This window comes from Barbus barbus (assembly GCF_936440315.1).
Source record: "Barbus barbus genome assembly, chromosome: 24".
Taxonomy (NCBI): domain Eukaryota; kingdom Metazoa; phylum Chordata; class Actinopteri; order Cypriniformes; family Cyprinidae; genus Barbus; species Barbus barbus.
In genome coordinates, this window is record NC_136752.1 from 30,334,942 (window position 1) to 30,351,973 (window position 17,032).

A 17,032-nucleotide genomic window follows, 5' to 3' on the forward strand; every position below is an offset into this window, starting at 1 on the left:
TTCAAACTGATACAACCTTTCTTTGAATGCGTGTTGCGATGTCACAGGACATGTCCAAGTTCTGTGGCAATTACAAACATCCTGGAGGGACCGACTAGTAACCCAAAAGGTCAAGGATTCAAGTATCAGTACCAGCAGGAATTATACAAGGGAGTGAGTGTATAACACTACCTTCCATACCCACAGCTGAGGTGCCCTTGAACAACCCCAAAAACCCAGTTGCTCCCCAGCAAAGTGTATGCACACTTTGATGGGATAAGTGCATGTTGGTTGGGCCAAACGTCCTGTTAATGAAAAGCTAATGATTAACACTTAATTTGGTACCCCATGCAGTGGCCCAGGTTAACAACTGGAGGTTGGATAAGGGTCATGCCTCGTACAGAAGCATTCTGAGTCGAGGCATGACTGTACAAAAGGTCGTGGAACCTTGGTTTAAAAGTGTGGGGGAGAAAAAGGCACTCGGAAGAGGCACGTAATATCAGATTCGGCGAAGTCAAAAAGTACCAATAGACAAAAACATCTTGGTGTTCTGCAAGGTTTATTAAAAACACTAGATTTACAGGACCAGAGTAACTTCTCCACTAGAAACCACTGTCTGCTCACTAGACCTGGCCTTGATAGCGGTGTCTCTTCCTGAAAGAGAAATTTTAGGAGCGTGAACGCTTATAAATTCTCAGTTCTGCTAGTCAAGTTAAAGCAAGAACTCACGTTTCCTGGTGCAGCTTTGCTCACAAGAGCCAGAAGATGGATGGCACACCTCTGTGCTGCAGTGGATGAAGATCTGACAGGGAAGAGAGGAGCAAGTCATAGAATCCACAAGTAGTAAAAACAAAACCGGTCAAGTAATGGGGGGCATACGGTTTCCTGCAGAGGAGCCAGTGAGGCTGGAGCTACAAATGTGAACATCTTCACAACAAAGCGCTTGTAGTGGGTTGGGAACTGAAGACCAGACGATCCAGTCACTGGAACCAGTGTGGTCAGATAACGGTCGTCCTGGTAAGGGCATCTGAAGAAAGAGAGAGAAGGTTAGAAAGCGCCTCCCAGTAGACAAACTGGATAAGATCGGCTGTACACTCACCCATCAACCAGAAGGTCCCACTGGGGGAGACTGAGTGGACTGGGGGTTGAAGTTGCCCAACAACGTCCCAGCATCAGGACAATGTTGGGGTCAGTCCTCTCCATAATGCGCACCTCAACATACACAGGCTCCCGCAGGACTTTTGTGACGGGATAATCAGCGTCACTGTAGTAGGACGTGTAGGCCTCATCCCCTGAGGAACACTGGGGTTTAACCACACTCAAGTTTGAAAGGCTTTAGGGAGACACAGGATAAGACCTCACCTTCTGCGCACCCTTTGGTTACACATTGGCCATTGGCCAGCCTGAGCTCCACCCTGAGAGGTCCAGGAGCAGCTACTGGTGGAGGTGGAGGAACAGAGTTGACCTCCACAACCAGAGCTTCAACAGAAGTTCCAGAGTACCTACACTGAAAGAGAAGCCTGGACAACAGACGGTGAGCTTGTAGCATTTATCAAAGGTTAAAATTCACACCAAGTCATAGATCACTTACTCAAAATGACTGTCCCTAGTGATGGAACCAAACGGTCCAATGCCAACTTCATACGAGGAGGTCATTCTGTTCTCATACACCACATATCCGCGGTCCTCCTGTGAATAGCAACACTGTTGGCATCCAGTCCATAAGCAAAGCAGAATTACACCAGAAGCAGCTGCTCACCATCATGCTCGTGCCACATGCGGTCACAGGGAACTGGTATATAGCAAAATAAGGCGTGGACTCCACAGGACCGCAAGGTGGGTCATTTCCACCCAGTAGACTAACCGAATCCAGACTCAGTCTAGGCAGAGTAACGTCTCTAGACACCACTACCACAAACTGACCATCTCTAATACACTGGACAGTCACTGGAACAAAAGGTACAAGAACAGGTTAGTGCTGAGAATCTGTTTAACATGAACAGTAAGATTGAGAAAGCTTACCTGCCCTCCCATAGTAACACTGCTGTCCGTTAAAGCAGCAGTTGATAGCTTCACACTCAGCACCACTGATCCCAGGTTGTCCACATTGGATCTGCTCATAATCAGCTACAGCACATTTATCAAGGTACTCTGCCTGGGCCACTGGCTTCTGAAACTGCTGAGGAAACCGCTGGTCAGTTTGTATCGGAGCTGGCTTCTGAAAGCGCTGGTCAGTTTGCTGTTGAGCTGGCTTCTGAAACCGCTGGTCAGTTTGCTGTTGGGCTGGCTTCTGAAACCGCTGGTCAGTTTGCTGTTGGGCTGGCTTCTGAAACCGCTGGTCAGTTTGCTGTTGGGCTGGCTTCTGAAACCGCTGGTCAGTTTGCTGTTGGGCTGGCTTCTGAAACTGCGGAGGAAACCACTGGGCAGTTTGTTGAGCTGGCTTCTGAAACCGCTGGTCAGTTTGTATCGGAGCTGGCTTCTGAAACCGCTGGTCAGTTAGCTGTTGAACTGGCTTCTGAAACCGCTGGTCAGTTTGCTGTTGAGCTGGCTTCTGAAACCGCTGGTCAGTTTGCTGTTGAGCTGGCTTCTGAAACCGCTGGTCAGTTTGCTGTTGAGCTGGCTTCTGAAACCGCTGGTCAGTTTGCTGTTGAGCTGGCTTCTGAAACCGCTGGTCAGTTTGCTGTTGAGCTGGCTTCTGAAACCGCTGGTCAGTTTGCTGTTGGGCTGGCTTCTGAAACTGCGGAGGAAACCACTGGGCAGTTTGTTGAGCTGGCTTCTGAAACCGCTGGTCAGTTTGCTGTTGAACTGGCTTCTGAAACCGCTGGTCAGTTTGCTGGAACATCAGAGCTTGAGGATTCTGAGGCAAATTACTCCACTGTGGAACAGCATGACAGAAAGCACAAACTGCCAAAATCTGACACAACCACCAAATTCCAGCCATTGTTCAACAGCTAGTCACAATTTAGAAGTGCAGCCTTTTGGTCTTTTTGTACTCTACAGATTTCAGCTAATTAATGATAGCTCCTCCCTCTTCATTAATCCTCACGATTCTCCAGACTTGCATGAGTTGGAGCTTATGCAACTGTGTGATTCTCATTGATTCAATTATCCTTGTTACATGCATGAAAAACAAACTTGAGCATAATTAAAAATAGCATACTTGTATTAATTTCTGCCATTTTGAATTCGGTCTTGGTTTTATCCTGCATTAGCTGAATCCAGTTGTTGACGTTTTGACATTTCTGGATTGTTTTATTCTTAAGGCAGGCTCACACTACGGGACTTTTGGCTGGATTTTGCTGTCGCGGACAGATTTCCATAGTCTGCGACAAAACCCCGGGATCGTGACCAAATCGGTGCTACAATAAAAATAATAAGGTCATATAGATCATAACACAGTCTCGGAGGTAAGAAGTGGATTATCCTTCACCTGAAATGCGAGGCAAATGTTGGATCACAATAATTAGGAACCACAGTTTCCACAAATCCCTTCACTCAATTGGGATGTTGTCTTTTATTCTGGACGGCAAGAGCAATGACTGTAACATCGAGCGTATTTTGCAGTATTAAACACGTATTTACACCGATTTCATCAGACTCTGTTCAACGCACCACCGTTTACGTTTGATAAACGTTTTGCACCGTTTTTTCAGGGCTGAACTCAGCCCTGTTTGATATTATCGCCATGTGATCTGGTAATGTGAGTGACACAATGACATGATGGAACTAATCCAGCCAATCACAGTGCAGATGGTATAATCGGTCTTATCATGGATCTTTATGAAGAGAAACGAAAATCCACAAATTAATCAAATCAACTAAGTTTCATTGTACTGTTTAATTAACTCCAACTCTTTCTGCAGTACTGACAGTTCTTGTTATCCACGTCTTCCAAGTCATTGTTTCTGCCATATTCCCTTTTGTCGTGGTTTCTTCTTTCTTTCAGATAAAATAACTGCACAGACCAATTGAAGGGCCAGTTGATCATCCATGCTTGAAGATTGATTGATCCAAGATGGCGGCGCGGTCAGACGCAGCGTCTGCTCCGGGTCCCAAAGACGGTGCTTTTTATGTCTTTTAATGTCATCTGTTCGTCTCCAAATAGTGTAAAATTACCGCTAACTCACAAGGAAATCACTCCCAAACACATATATGATCGCCAAAGCCTTTTGGATATCGGCAACGCGTACAAACACCAACTCTCGCCGGCGGCTACTGAGAAGCTACGAGGCCTTTGTTTACTACTGGAGCTGGACCTCGAGACCACGGCCTCGCCTAATGACGCTACCCGCACAAGGCAGCGTCGCAAGCTGCGTGAGAGAGGACGGAAGCGCGGTAAGCGCAGAGGTATACGAGCTAGGCTAAGAGCTAACCCCACAAGACCGGCTCTTCTAACAGTCATGCTCTCAAACGTTCGCTCTCTGGAAAACAAACTGGACTTAATTCAACTCAGTCGGTCTACACAGCATGAGGCAAGGGATTGTTGTGTGTATGTTTTCACTGAAACATGGCTAAACGACAACATCCCGGAATCCGCCATTCAGCAGTACGGGCTAACCAGCTACCGAGCGGATAGAGATTCATCACTATCTGGCAAGACCCGGTGTCTTGTGTGTGTATATCAACAAAGACTGGTGTAACAATGCTGCGGTATTATCAAAACACTGTTCATCGCTGGTGGAGTTTATGTTTGTGAAGTGTCTACCGTTCTACCTACCGCGGGAGTTCACGGCCATTGTTATTGTCTCGGTTTACATCCCCCCCCCGTGTGCAAACGCTAAAGACGCGCTTCGTGAACTGTATAGCGCCATCAGTGAACAACAAACAAATAACCCCAGCGGCTTTTTCATCATAGCCGGTGACTTCAACCACACAAACTTAAAGACAGTTTTGCCAAAGTTCTACCAACATGTGACTTTGCAACAAGGGGAAACAACACACTGGACTTTGTTTACACAACAGTAAAGAACGCTTACAAGTCTGTACCCCGCCCCCACCTCGGGTACTCAGACCCCATCTCTGTTATGCTAATCCCAGCATATAGACCACTTCTCAAACTCATCAAACTGGTTCAAAAGCAGATCACAGTATGGCCAGACAATGCCACCTCAGCACTACAGGACTGCTTTCAGTGCACAGACTGGAACATGTTTAAAGAGGCAGCCACCTACAACAACCACACAGACCTGCATGAGTATACCGAAACTGTGACTGCTTACATCAAAAAGTGCACTGATGATGTGACAGTCACCAAGACCATCACCACACGTGCAAACCAGAAGCCATGGATGACAGCAGAGGTTCGTGGGCTGCTAAAGACCAGAGATGAAGCATTCAGATCAGGAGATAAAGCAGCCCTCAAAACAGCAAGAGCCAATCTGTCCTGTGGCATCAAAAATGCAAAACGGTCATATGCTCAAAAATATCAACAATCAATTCACAGACAGCAGAGACACACAGTGCCTGTGGCAAGCCATTCAGACCATCACTGACTACAAGCCCCCACCACAGGCCTGTGATGATGACACATCCCTCCCCGATGCACTGAACCACTTTTATTCATGGTTTGAAATGCAGAATGACACACCTGCACAAAAACTGCCCACACCTCCCAACGACCGGGCGCTCTGTCTGTAAGGAAAACCTTATCTAGGATTAACCCACGCAAGGCTGCGGGTCCTGACAACATACCTGGCCATGTTCTGAGAGACTGTGCTGCACAGCTGACAGATGTCCTAAGAGATATCTTCAACACCTCGCTGAGCCAGGCAGTCGTCCCCACATGTCTCAAATCCACAACAATCATACCGGTACCAAAGAAATCACCTGTGTCCTGTCTAAATGACTACCATCCCATAGCACTGACTCCAATCATGATGAAGTGCTTTGAGAGGCTAGTCATGCACAACATCAAAACCAGCCTCCCCAACACACTCGACCCGCTCCAGTTTGCATACCGTCCAAACCGCTCTACGGATTTCCTCCACCCTCCACCTGGCTCTTACTCACCTAGAAAATAAAGACTCCTATGTTAGAATGCTGTGCATTGACTTCAGCTCGGCATTCAACACAATAATCCCACAACAGCTCATAAATAAACTAAACCTGCTGGGCCTTAACAATTCCCTTTGTAATTGGATCCTGGACTTTCTAACCGGAAGACCTCAGTCAGTCCGTGTCGGACCTCAGTCCGTCCGTGTCCCTGGCTGAATGGTGTGGCACTAACAATCTGTCCCTCAATGTGGAGAAGACAAAGGAGGTTGTGATGGACTTCAGGAGAAACTTCGTTGACCACCCCCCACTGACCATCGACAGCTCGACTGTGGAGAGAGTCAGTAGCACTAAATTCCTGGGGGTGCACATCACAGAGGATCTCACCTAGACCACCAACACCATGTCACTCTCCAAAAAGGCACAATAGCGCCTACACTTTCTCCGCCGGCTGAAAAGAGCAAGTCTCCCTCCACCCATCCTCACCACATTCTACAGAGGCACCATTGAGAGTGTGCTGACCAGCTGCATCACTGTCTGGTACGGGAACTGCAGTGCTGCTGACCGCAAGACCCTCCAGCGGACAGTGAACACAGCTGCAAAGATCATCGGTGCCCCTCTCCCCTCCATCCTGGACATTTTCCTTCCTTGATGCTCCAGCAAAACCAACAGCATCGTGAAGGACTCCACCCATCCCTCCCACAGTCTCTTCCAGCTCCTACCATCAGGAAGACGGTACCGGAGCATCAGAGCCCGCTCTGCCAGACTGCTCAACAGCTTTTACCCCAGGCTGTGAGAGCCCTGAACTCAAATCACCCCGCCCCCCTCTGAAACCCCATGCAAACAGCTACCTCCTGAAACATGATATTTGTTATTGTTTTGCAGTGAAAATATACCATGGACAACCTTCTTCTATTGTTATAACTTTTCTGACTTCGAGAACCATTGTAGGGCTCCAGACTAACATTTGAGGACACCAGTGCCATTAAGTTCTACAGAAGGTGGCACCAGCACCTGACAGTAAAGCACTCACCCTAATCGCACATGTACATAACGGAGATGTCTGTTTGATGTCTGCCTTTACATATGCAAGACGTATTTTTTAGGGTGTTTGCTCATCTGCAATATACGTCTCTAAGACGTTTCCTGTCAGATGTCAAATAAACATTTATTAGAATGCATGTAAAACTGCTTCTGAGGCGTTTATCAGATTACAAGGCAGATGTTTCCCTGGGCCCGTATTCATGAAGAATTTTAATGCAAAAAGTAGCTCCTAGTGACAAAATTCTAAGACAATTCTTAGAAATGTGGGCGTTTACTCTTAAAATTAAAGAAAAAATCCCAGTAAAGAAAAAAGTAATTCAGAACGCATCTTAACTTTTAAAAGAGGTCTTAAGGTCAAACTTGTTAGGAGTACGGACGAGGACTTTTAAGGGGCTTAAGAGTTTCTTTAACAGCGGAGAAAATGGACGAAAATGAAGAGGGAGAAGAAATGTGTTGCACACAATGCATGACAGTGAGTTAATAAGACACTACACATTAGTTCGTGCAGGGATCATGTGTGTGACTGATCTTATTAAAGACATGCTAACATCTCAGACACTGCGCAGAATTGCCATAGCGCCAGAAATCACTACATTAACATATTTGGCAACTGGAAAAATGCAACTATGCAGCAGTGATGATTTGGGTCTGTTACAGCACTTATTAGGCTTATATGTCTCTGTTAATTTCCTATAAAACACAGTAAATATGCAGGGCCGGAGCCAGGGGGGCCATGCCCCCCCCCCCCCCCAAACGAGTTACTGTGCCCCCCCACTTTCCCTCCTCTCAAGTCAAGTCAAGTCAGCTTTATTGTCAATTCTTCCACATGTACAGCACATACATAGAGAGAATTGAAATTGCATTACTCTCAGACCCTTGGTGCATACAGTTAACATTAAACACGTTCAGATACAGATAAATACAGTTTAAACATATGTACATACAACTATACAAATATACAAATGAGGATATTGTAGAAAAAAACAAGAATTAGATCGATAAAGTGGCGTAAGGCGCATGGCAGATAGAGTGCAAAACCAGTAAAATAAAAACAACACTGTGTAGATATATTTGTAGTGCAAAAGAGCTTATCAGTCTGAGGACATTGTAGAAAATAAAAAAAAGAGAGATAGATAAAGTGCATAAGGCACATGGCAGAATAGATGGAGTGCAAACCAGTTGAATGTACAAAAACAAATCTGTGCAGATTTGTTTTGTTTTGTTATGAGTGTAGTGCAAGAAGAGCTTATCAGTCTGTTAAAGTGACAAGTCGAAGTGACTGTTCGGATAGATTTTTGTCAGACTACCCGAAGAGGTAATTTGCAGTCAATGTTGGATGGGTAGTGATCAGCCAATGCTGCACAAGTGACAGGTGCCGGTCACAGTTTGTTGGTCGGTGGGGGGGGGGTGTCACAGAGTCAGAGTTCCTAGTGTGTTGCTGTGTTAAATGGGGGTGAAAGAGAGGAGGGGGGGCAAGGACGGGAGGGAGTTCAGCTTCCTGACAGCCTGATGTATGAAGCTGTCCTTCAGTCTGCTGGTCCTCGCCTGGAGACTCCGCAGTCTCCTCCCTGATGGCAGCAGACTGAAGAAGCTGTGTGTCGGGTGGGTGGGATCACCTGCAATGCGGAGGGCTTTGCGGGTGAGACGGGTGCTGTAGATGTCCTGGAGGGAGGGGAGAGAGACACCAACGATCTTCTCAGCTGCTCTCACTATGCGTTGAAGTGACTTGCGGCAGGATGCGTTGCAAGCGCCATACCACACAGTGATGCAGCTAGTTAGGATGCTCTCGATGGTGCCTCTGTAGAAGGTGCACATGATGGGGGTCGGGGCTCTGGCTCTTCTGAGTTTGCGGAGGAAGTAGAGACGCTGCTGTGCTTTCTTGGCCAGTGCTACAGTGTTGTTAGTCCAGGAGAGGTCCTCAGTGATGTGCACACCCAGGAACTTGGTGCTGCTCACTCTCGCCACAGTCGCACCGTTGATGGTCAGAGGGGCATGCTGAGTGTGTACTCTCCTGAAGTCAACAACAATCTCCTTCGTCTTCTTCACATTCAGAGAGAGATTGTTGTCACTGCACCACCCGGCCAGGCGGCTCACCTCGCTCCTGTAGTTTGTCTCATCTCTGTTGCTGATGAGACCCACCACAGTCGTGTCATCCGCAAACTTAATGAAAATGTTGGAGTTGTGTGATGGTGTGCAGTCGTGGGTCAGCAGAGTGAAGAGGAGGGGGCTCAGCACACATCCTTGGGGGGCCCCAGTGTTCAGTGTGATGGTGCTGGATGTGTTACTGCCGACCCGTACTGCTTGAGGTCTCCCGGTCAGGAAGTCCAACAGCCAGTTGCACAGAGAGGTATTGAGCCCCAGCTGGGCCAGTTTGTGAGTGAGCTGTTGAGGGATGATTGTGTTGAATGCTGAACTGAAGTCTATGAACAGCATCCTGACATATGAGTCTTTTTTCTCCAGATGTGTGAGGGCTGGGTGGAGGGCAGTGGTGATGGCATCATCGGTCGAGCGGTTGGACCTATATGCAAACTGGAAGGGGTCCAGGGAGGGGGGGAGGGGGGGGAGGGCAGACTTGATGTGGTGCAAGACTAGCCGTTCAAAGCACTTCATGAGGATGGGAGTGAGTGTTATTGGACGGTAGTCATTGAAACAGGATGGAGATGACTTCTTAGGGACTGGAATGATGGTGGTAGCTTTGAAGCATGTGGGGACAACAGCCTGATTTAGTGAGATGTTGAAGATGTCTGTGAAGACCTCAGTGAGTTCCACTGCACAGTCTCTCAGTACACGCCCAGGAATGTTGTCAGGACCCGGAGCTCTCCCCTCCTTGCTGAACGCGATCGATTTTGAAAGTGAAAGTACCGATAAAACAGCGCACATAATGTGATTGCACGCTTTAGCGAGCGTCAGCAACTGCACGAGATCACAGATTGCAGCCCCCCCCCCCCCCCCGACACACACACACAACGTGATTTGTGCCCCCCTAGAAATTTAAATGTAAGTATGACAGCATGGTAAATAAAAAATTAAGAATATATATATACATATATAATGTCTGTGTGTGTGTGTGTGTGTGTGTGTGTGTGAGAAAGAGCGAGAGGAAACATTCCGCCAGTAATTTCAAAGTGAAGGCTTATAATATACCCTACTCTTAAAAGCACTCTTTTATTTCCTTCTTGACAACCAACCAATCACAGTCTTCAAAAGATTGTGTCATACATAGCAACGGGGTCAACCCCGCCTCCTCACTAAGATGAACGTTTTTGTCTTTTCCTTACTCAGAGTTGCTCTCAGATCGGTCCCGAATCACTCTTAAGCTAAGACTCCTACGTAAAAGTTTTTAAGCTAAATTAAGAGTTTTCTGAGAGGATTCTTAGGATCTTTATGAATACGGGCCCAGATCTTTAACAGACGTCTTGAAGATTTACTTGTGCTGTCAGGGTAGTTGAGATGCAGATAAAATGTACTTTTATTGTCATTCATAATGTCTCAATATAATTTGATAAAAAAAATAAATAAATAAATTAAAAAAAAATATATATATATACAGTATATATAGGGAGTGGAAATGGCCAATAAGTCTCTGCAGCCACATAGTGGTAATTTAATGTCCTTTTTATTTTTAAATAAAAAGGGGTGGTGATGGCGCAGTGGATAAGACACATGCCTTTGGTGTGAGAGACCCGGGTTCGAATCCACTGTGAGACACCAATGTGTCCCTGAGCAAGACACTTAACCCCTAGTTGCTCCAGAGGCGTGCGACCTCTGACATATATAGCAATTGTAAGTCGCTTTGGATAAAAGCGTCAGCTAAATGAATAAATGTAAATGTAAATAAGTGTTTGCTTTCCTACATTATGAAACTTTTAGTTTTATAAATGGAGGCAACCTATGAAGGATGAACAAATGACGTCAATCACACTAAAAATAATTTTCAAATTTGGTAATACTCAAAGCTTTGAAGTGTTGACTTCATTTCACCAAGTTGTTCCTGTAGTTATGTTAAATCCATGGTGAAGCGTGGAGATTTGGGTTTATTGAACAATGTTTTTCCTGGTTTCCACATCAGTGGCATTTGTTCTGATATTTTGAAACAAAAGCCCTGTTCGGACGGGACTAGTTTTCTAAACTAAGTTTGAGTTTCGATTCTTATCACCTGACGTCTGCGATTTTTCATGTACCAGTTCGGACGGGACTAACATCTCCGTGTTTATTACAGAGGTGGGAGGGTCTGGTTTGTACATCTGGGCCCGTATTACTAAAGATTCTAAGAATCCTCTTAGAGAGCTCCTAATTTAGCTTAAAAATGTCTAACTAGGAGTCTTAGCTTAAAAGTGATTCAGGACCGATCTGAGAGCAACTCTGAGCGAGGAAAAGACAAAAACTTTTATCTTAGTGAGGAGGCAGAGCTGACCCCGTTGCTAGGAATGACACAGTCGTTTGAAGACTGTGATTGGTTGGTTGTCAAGAAGGAAATAAAAGAGCGCTTTTAAGAGTAGGGTATATTATAAGCCTTACTTTGAAATTACAGACGTAATTTTTCCTGTTTTACCGTACTCGCTCTCTCTCTCTTCCTCACACACACACACACACACACACACACACACATTATATATATATATATATATATATATATTCTTTATTTTTTATTTACCATGCTGTCATACATACAGTATTTTATAGGACATGAACAGAGACATAGCCTAATAAGTGCTGTAACAGATCCAAATCATCACTGCTGCATAGTTGCATTTTTCCAGTTGCCAGATATGTTAATGTAGTGATTACGTCCATTTCTGGCGCTATGACATTTCAGCGCGGTGTCGGAGTTGTTAGTGTGTCTCTAATAAGATCGGTCACAAACATGATCCCTGCACGATCTAATGTGTAGCGTCTTATTAACTCACTGTGTGCAATGCATTTCTTCTCTCCATGTTTCCATTTTCTAAAGAAACTCTTAAGCCCCTTAAAAGTCCTTGTCTGTACTCCTAGAATCGTCCTACCTCCCCCCCCCACCCCTTACGGCGCCCCTGCTACTAGGTACTTATTGGATTGGATTGGATTGGATTCAATTTATTGTCATTGCACATGTAGGTACAAGGCAACGAAATGCAATAGAGAAGAAGAAATACAGCATAACATGAGGAAGGAGAGGAGAAAAAAAAGTGTCCTCGCACTGCGTTCTTGGAAGAGAACACAGCGCGAGAACAGACAAAAAACCTCAGCATAAAGCACAATCAACACAGGAACATAACTTGCATAGTAATCCTAGTTCAGACGAAACAGCCATCCGGCCAGCCGCCAGTACAGCGCAAACCCACGGACCCGTTAACGCCTGACAGGATGAAGCGACGAAGGCGTGGGATGGGGTTAGGGAGGTGTATGAGTTTGTGTATGTGTAAGTTCGTGTGAGTTCGTATGCCTTGAAATCCGTTTCGCCAGCACTCCAAACCAGTCGACTCAGTTCGCAGGTTGTGGTGCGACATAGCAATTGCCATGGAAACGTCCTTGGACAGAGCACAAGCGCCCGACAATAACAAGGTGTTTTTGGGAGGAGGGAATGGAAGAAAGAGCGTCTCCCTGCAGTATTCACCGGAGAGTTGATACCAGAGCGGCCTTGCCAAGCCGATCTGTTGTGGGAAGCCGGAAAGAGATAAGATTGTTTTGTCTTAGTGCGAACAGCTGTCTTCCAGTTTCACAGCTAATTCTCATTGTCCATTCTGATCTCCATGTCCGTCGATTTTTCTTTCCAAAGCCGAGAGCTTAGCCGTGATTGAATCCATATTGCGGTTAATCGCCTCAGTCTCCGAGGCGACCGCTCTGCCCACAGACTCCATCATGACGGGCAGCCGTGAGAGGTTTTGGACAGCCAGTCCCGTCTCCTTAATTTTCTGATAATTTAGGGCAAAGCCTAATCCAAATAGCAGAAACCCAGTTATCATTGTTCCGAATAAGAAGATGTCTTCAATGTCCTCCACGGAGAGAGCCGCTAGACACACGACCCGCCATCTCTCCCATGCGTCCATCGTGTAGCCAGCAGCAAACGTCCCAGCGGGACATTCCGGTTCTCCAGATCCCGCTTTCCTAGTCGAGAAGATGGTGTCAATTGCATTTAGAGACCAGTTGATCAGATCCATAATTTCGGTTTTGCAAATAGTGCAGCGAGAGTCTCTTAAGAGGACAGGACAATACAAGAGAGCAAGCAGGGAAGTTCAGGAGGGAGGGAGGGAAGAAAAATGCGACCGCCTTCGAACAGAGCCAAACGAGAATATACTACATTACTACATTATACTACATTGACTGGGTTAAATAGAATTGCATTACTAAAAAGAGACTAAAATACAATAGTCTAAAACTAGAATAGTCTAAAACTAGACTAAAATGCCATCAGTTTTTGTCGACTAAAACTAGACAAAACTAGTCATGGATAATTCTGACTAAAATAAGACTAAAATGCTCAGACGTTTAGTTGACTGAAACTTGACTAGACTAAAAAGAGTATGAACCATGACTAAAACTAATAAAAACTAAAATGACAGCTTCACACCAAGACTAGTCTAAAACCAAAATTAAAACAGGCCGCCAAAAACAACACTAATATAGTATGAGCTTGCCATTAGAAACATCTTGGAATGTACAGGCCTCTATTTTCAGACTGTCTCAAAAGAAAGTTGATTTAACATACTCATGATTACGTTGAACCTTTAAGTGTTATTTGAACCCTGTCCCAGCCATAGCTGCTCTATTCTTAAATGCTGCATTATAATTAAAATACAGTCATTCATATTATAAAGTGCTTTTAAAATCTTGCACACTGCAAGATCAATATCCTTCTGTATAGCCCAAAATGTTATTTGTCGGGGTGCAGATTAGCCCTTCACTCATGAGGAAATAAAATACTTCAAATGTATTGAATCAGAATCAGAAAGAGTTTTATTGCCAAGTGTGTTTACACACACAAGGAATTTGTCTTGGTGTTAGGAGCTTCCAGTACAGAAATACAAACATAGTGCAGACAACATATAATTAAGGTAATAAAAACACTTATAATGAAGAGAATAGACAATAAATTATAAATAACAACAGTAATAAAAATAAAAATATTCAGAAAAGAAAAAATGTCCATAGACAGAACTGTGAATGTGCATTTGTCCTATGTACGGATGAAGATTTGATGAGTTATTTACAGATGTACAGTACTGAGGTGTGTTATGTGTTGTTCAGGTGGGATATGGCCTGGGGGGAAAAAATGGTCTTGTGTCTAGCTGTTCTGGTGCTCAGTGATCTGTAGAGCCGGCCAGAGGGCAACAGTTCAAAGAGAGAATGATCTGGGTGTGAGGGGTCCAGAGTGACTTTCTTAGCCCTTTTCCTCACTCTGGAGATATAAAGATCTTGGAGGTTGGGTAGAGGGGCACCGATAATCCTCTCAGCAGTCCTGACTGTCTGTTGTAGTCTTCTGATGTATGTTTTGGTAGCTGAGCCAAACCAAAAAGATATAAATGAACAAAGGACAGACTCGATAATGGCAGAGTAGAACTGTTTCAGCAGCTCCTGTCGCAGGTTGAACTTCCTTAGCTGGCAGAGGAAATACAGCCTCTGCTGGGCCTTTCACACAATAGAGTCAATGTGAATGTCCCACTTCAGGTCCTGGGAGATGGTGGTGCCCAGGAACCTGAATGACTCGCTGCAGCCACAGTGCTGTCCGTGATGGTGAGTGGGGGGCGTGCAGGGGGTTCCTCCTAAAGTCTACTATCATCTCCACTGTTTTGAGCTTGTTGAGCTCCACGTTGTTGTGACTGCACCAGACAGCCAGCTGCTCAAACTTCAGGAACTTGACAGAGGGGTCTTTAGATGTGCAATCATTTGTGTAGAGGGAGAAGAGCAGTGGGGAGAGAACACATCCCTGAGGGGCGCCAGTGCTGATGGTGAGAGTCCTGGATGTGAGTTTGCCCAGCCTCACTAGCTGCTGCCTGTCTGTCAGGAAGCTGGTGATCCACTGACAGATGGACGTGGGCACAGAGTGCTGTGTGAGTTTGTCTGAGAGAAGGTCAGGCATGATGGTATTGAAGGCCGAGCTGAAGTCCACAAATAAGATCCTTGCGTAAGTCCCAGGTTTGTCAAGGTGTGGCAGGATGTAATGCAGTCCCATATTGACAACGTCATCCACAGAACTGTTTGCTCTGTAGGCAAACTGAAGAGGTCCAGTGATGTCCTTCAGGTAGGCCAGGACCAGTCGCTCAAATGACTTCATGATTCATCTTCATGTATTGAAATACATATGTATTGTAAAATCATCTTGGATCAATCAATCTTCAAGCATGGATGATCAACTGGCCCTTCAATTGGTCTGTGCAGTTATTTTATCTGAAAGAAAGAAGAAACCACGACAAAAGAGAATATGGCAGAAACAATGGCTTGGAAGACGTGGATAACAAGAACTGTCAGTACTGCAGAAAGAGTTGGAGTTAATTAAACAGTACAATGAAAGGTGGTATTATATGCACAATCTATGCATTTGTTAAATTTACTTCTAGTTAGTTGATTTGATTAATTTGTGGATTTTCGTTTCTGTTCATAAAGATCCATGATAAGACCGATTATACCATCTGCACTGTGATTGGCTGGATTAGTTCCATCATGTCATTGTGTCACTCACATTACCAGATCACATGGTGATAATATCAAACAAGGCTGCGTTCAGCCCCGAAAAAATGGTGCAAAACGTTTATTAAACGGAAACGGTGGTGCGTTGAACACCCTGTTCTGATGTTCTGAAGTGTTGCAACTATGGCAGCTGAGAAGGCCATTCTTTGTGTTGTTTTTGAAGAATTTTTGGAGCCTGATGAAATCGGTGTAAATACGTGTTTAATACTGCAAAATATGCTTGATGTTACAGTCATTGCCCTTGCCGTCCAGAATAAAAGACAACATCCCAATTGAGTGAAGGGATTTGTGGAAACTGTGGTTCCTAATTATTGTGATTCAACATTTGCCTCGAATTTCAGGTGAAGGATAATCCACTTCTTACCTCCGAGACTGTGTTATGATCTATTTGACCTTATTATTTTTATTGTGATTATGAGGCTTATCATTATTGCTGATCACTGTTGTTGTGCTATGATATTGTAATATTTACCATTATATAATCAGAGGAGCATAGAACATTTTATGAAAGTGTCACTCCACAATATAATAGCAAAATATAAAAATATGTATAGTATTTTTATGTTACACTAATCAGTGTCTAGCACACTTTCCTAAGGAAAGCATACGGACCGGAACAGAAGACATTGCAATTACTACATGATATTTAGACAGACCTAAAGATGTTCCAGATTTATACTTGTGCTCTTATTATTTCAGTTATTTTGCTTTTAATGTAAATAAACGTGTGCAAACAATATACTTGCTCTTGTGAATTTATTTTGATGTTAATTACTGTCACAGAGAGGCTCTGTGACTAGAGATTTTTATGATTCTTATATTGACTTGGAACTATGAACATGCATACATCCGTTTTCCTATCTGTTTCACACGAACTGAACATCAGTTAACACAGATATGTTAGTCATTGATCATGTGCTATGTAATGTTGTTCATGTCCTCAAGTCATTCCTTTCAAAGTTTGGTATTTAATGAGTCATAAATTTCAGGTTGGTTTATGTATTTTGTTGTGTTGAGTAAAGAAGTAAAGTGAGACCGGTGATCAAGTTAAATGTTTATTGTTCTGTATAACAAGTTACATGTTATAAATAGTTATACTTACGTACTGGAACAGTTTTGATGTCAAACAGTCAAAACCCGGTCACAGTAAATGCTCACCATTTTGAAGATCCCATTCCCGCCAATAGATGGCATGGTTAATTGTACTCAAGTAGGAAGGGGGATGTGGGTGATCTGCTTAATTCTGGGTTGAGCATTGTTAAGCCTTAATAATTGATTGAGTTTTTGTTTTGTTTCAAATTTCTGTGTTTTGTGTTATTATATCAGATTATTTCTTTGTTACTGTTAAAGTACA

At 44.4% G+C, this 17,032-nt stretch overlaps 1 protein-coding gene across 1 annotated transcript; it reads right to left on the reverse strand.

Annotated features, from left to right (window-relative positions):
* Positions 1 to 556: 556 nt before the first annotated feature.
* Positions 557 to 16,872, reverse strand: LOC306843556 (zona pellucida sperm-binding protein 4-like; the record flags this gene model as incomplete). The annotated part of the gene is made up of 9 exons (XM_079375084.1): positions 557 to 633; positions 709 to 781; positions 859 to 1,006; positions 1,079 to 1,271; positions 1,342 to 1,499; positions 1,571 to 1,668; positions 1,739 to 1,926; positions 2,002 to 2,155; positions 16,837 to 16,872. The coding sequence occupies 9 exons, from the start codon at positions 16,870 to 16,872 to the stop codon at positions 557 to 559; spliced, it is 1,125 nt and encodes a 374-aa protein (XP_079231210.1).
* Positions 16,873 to 17,032: the final 160 nt, after the last annotated feature.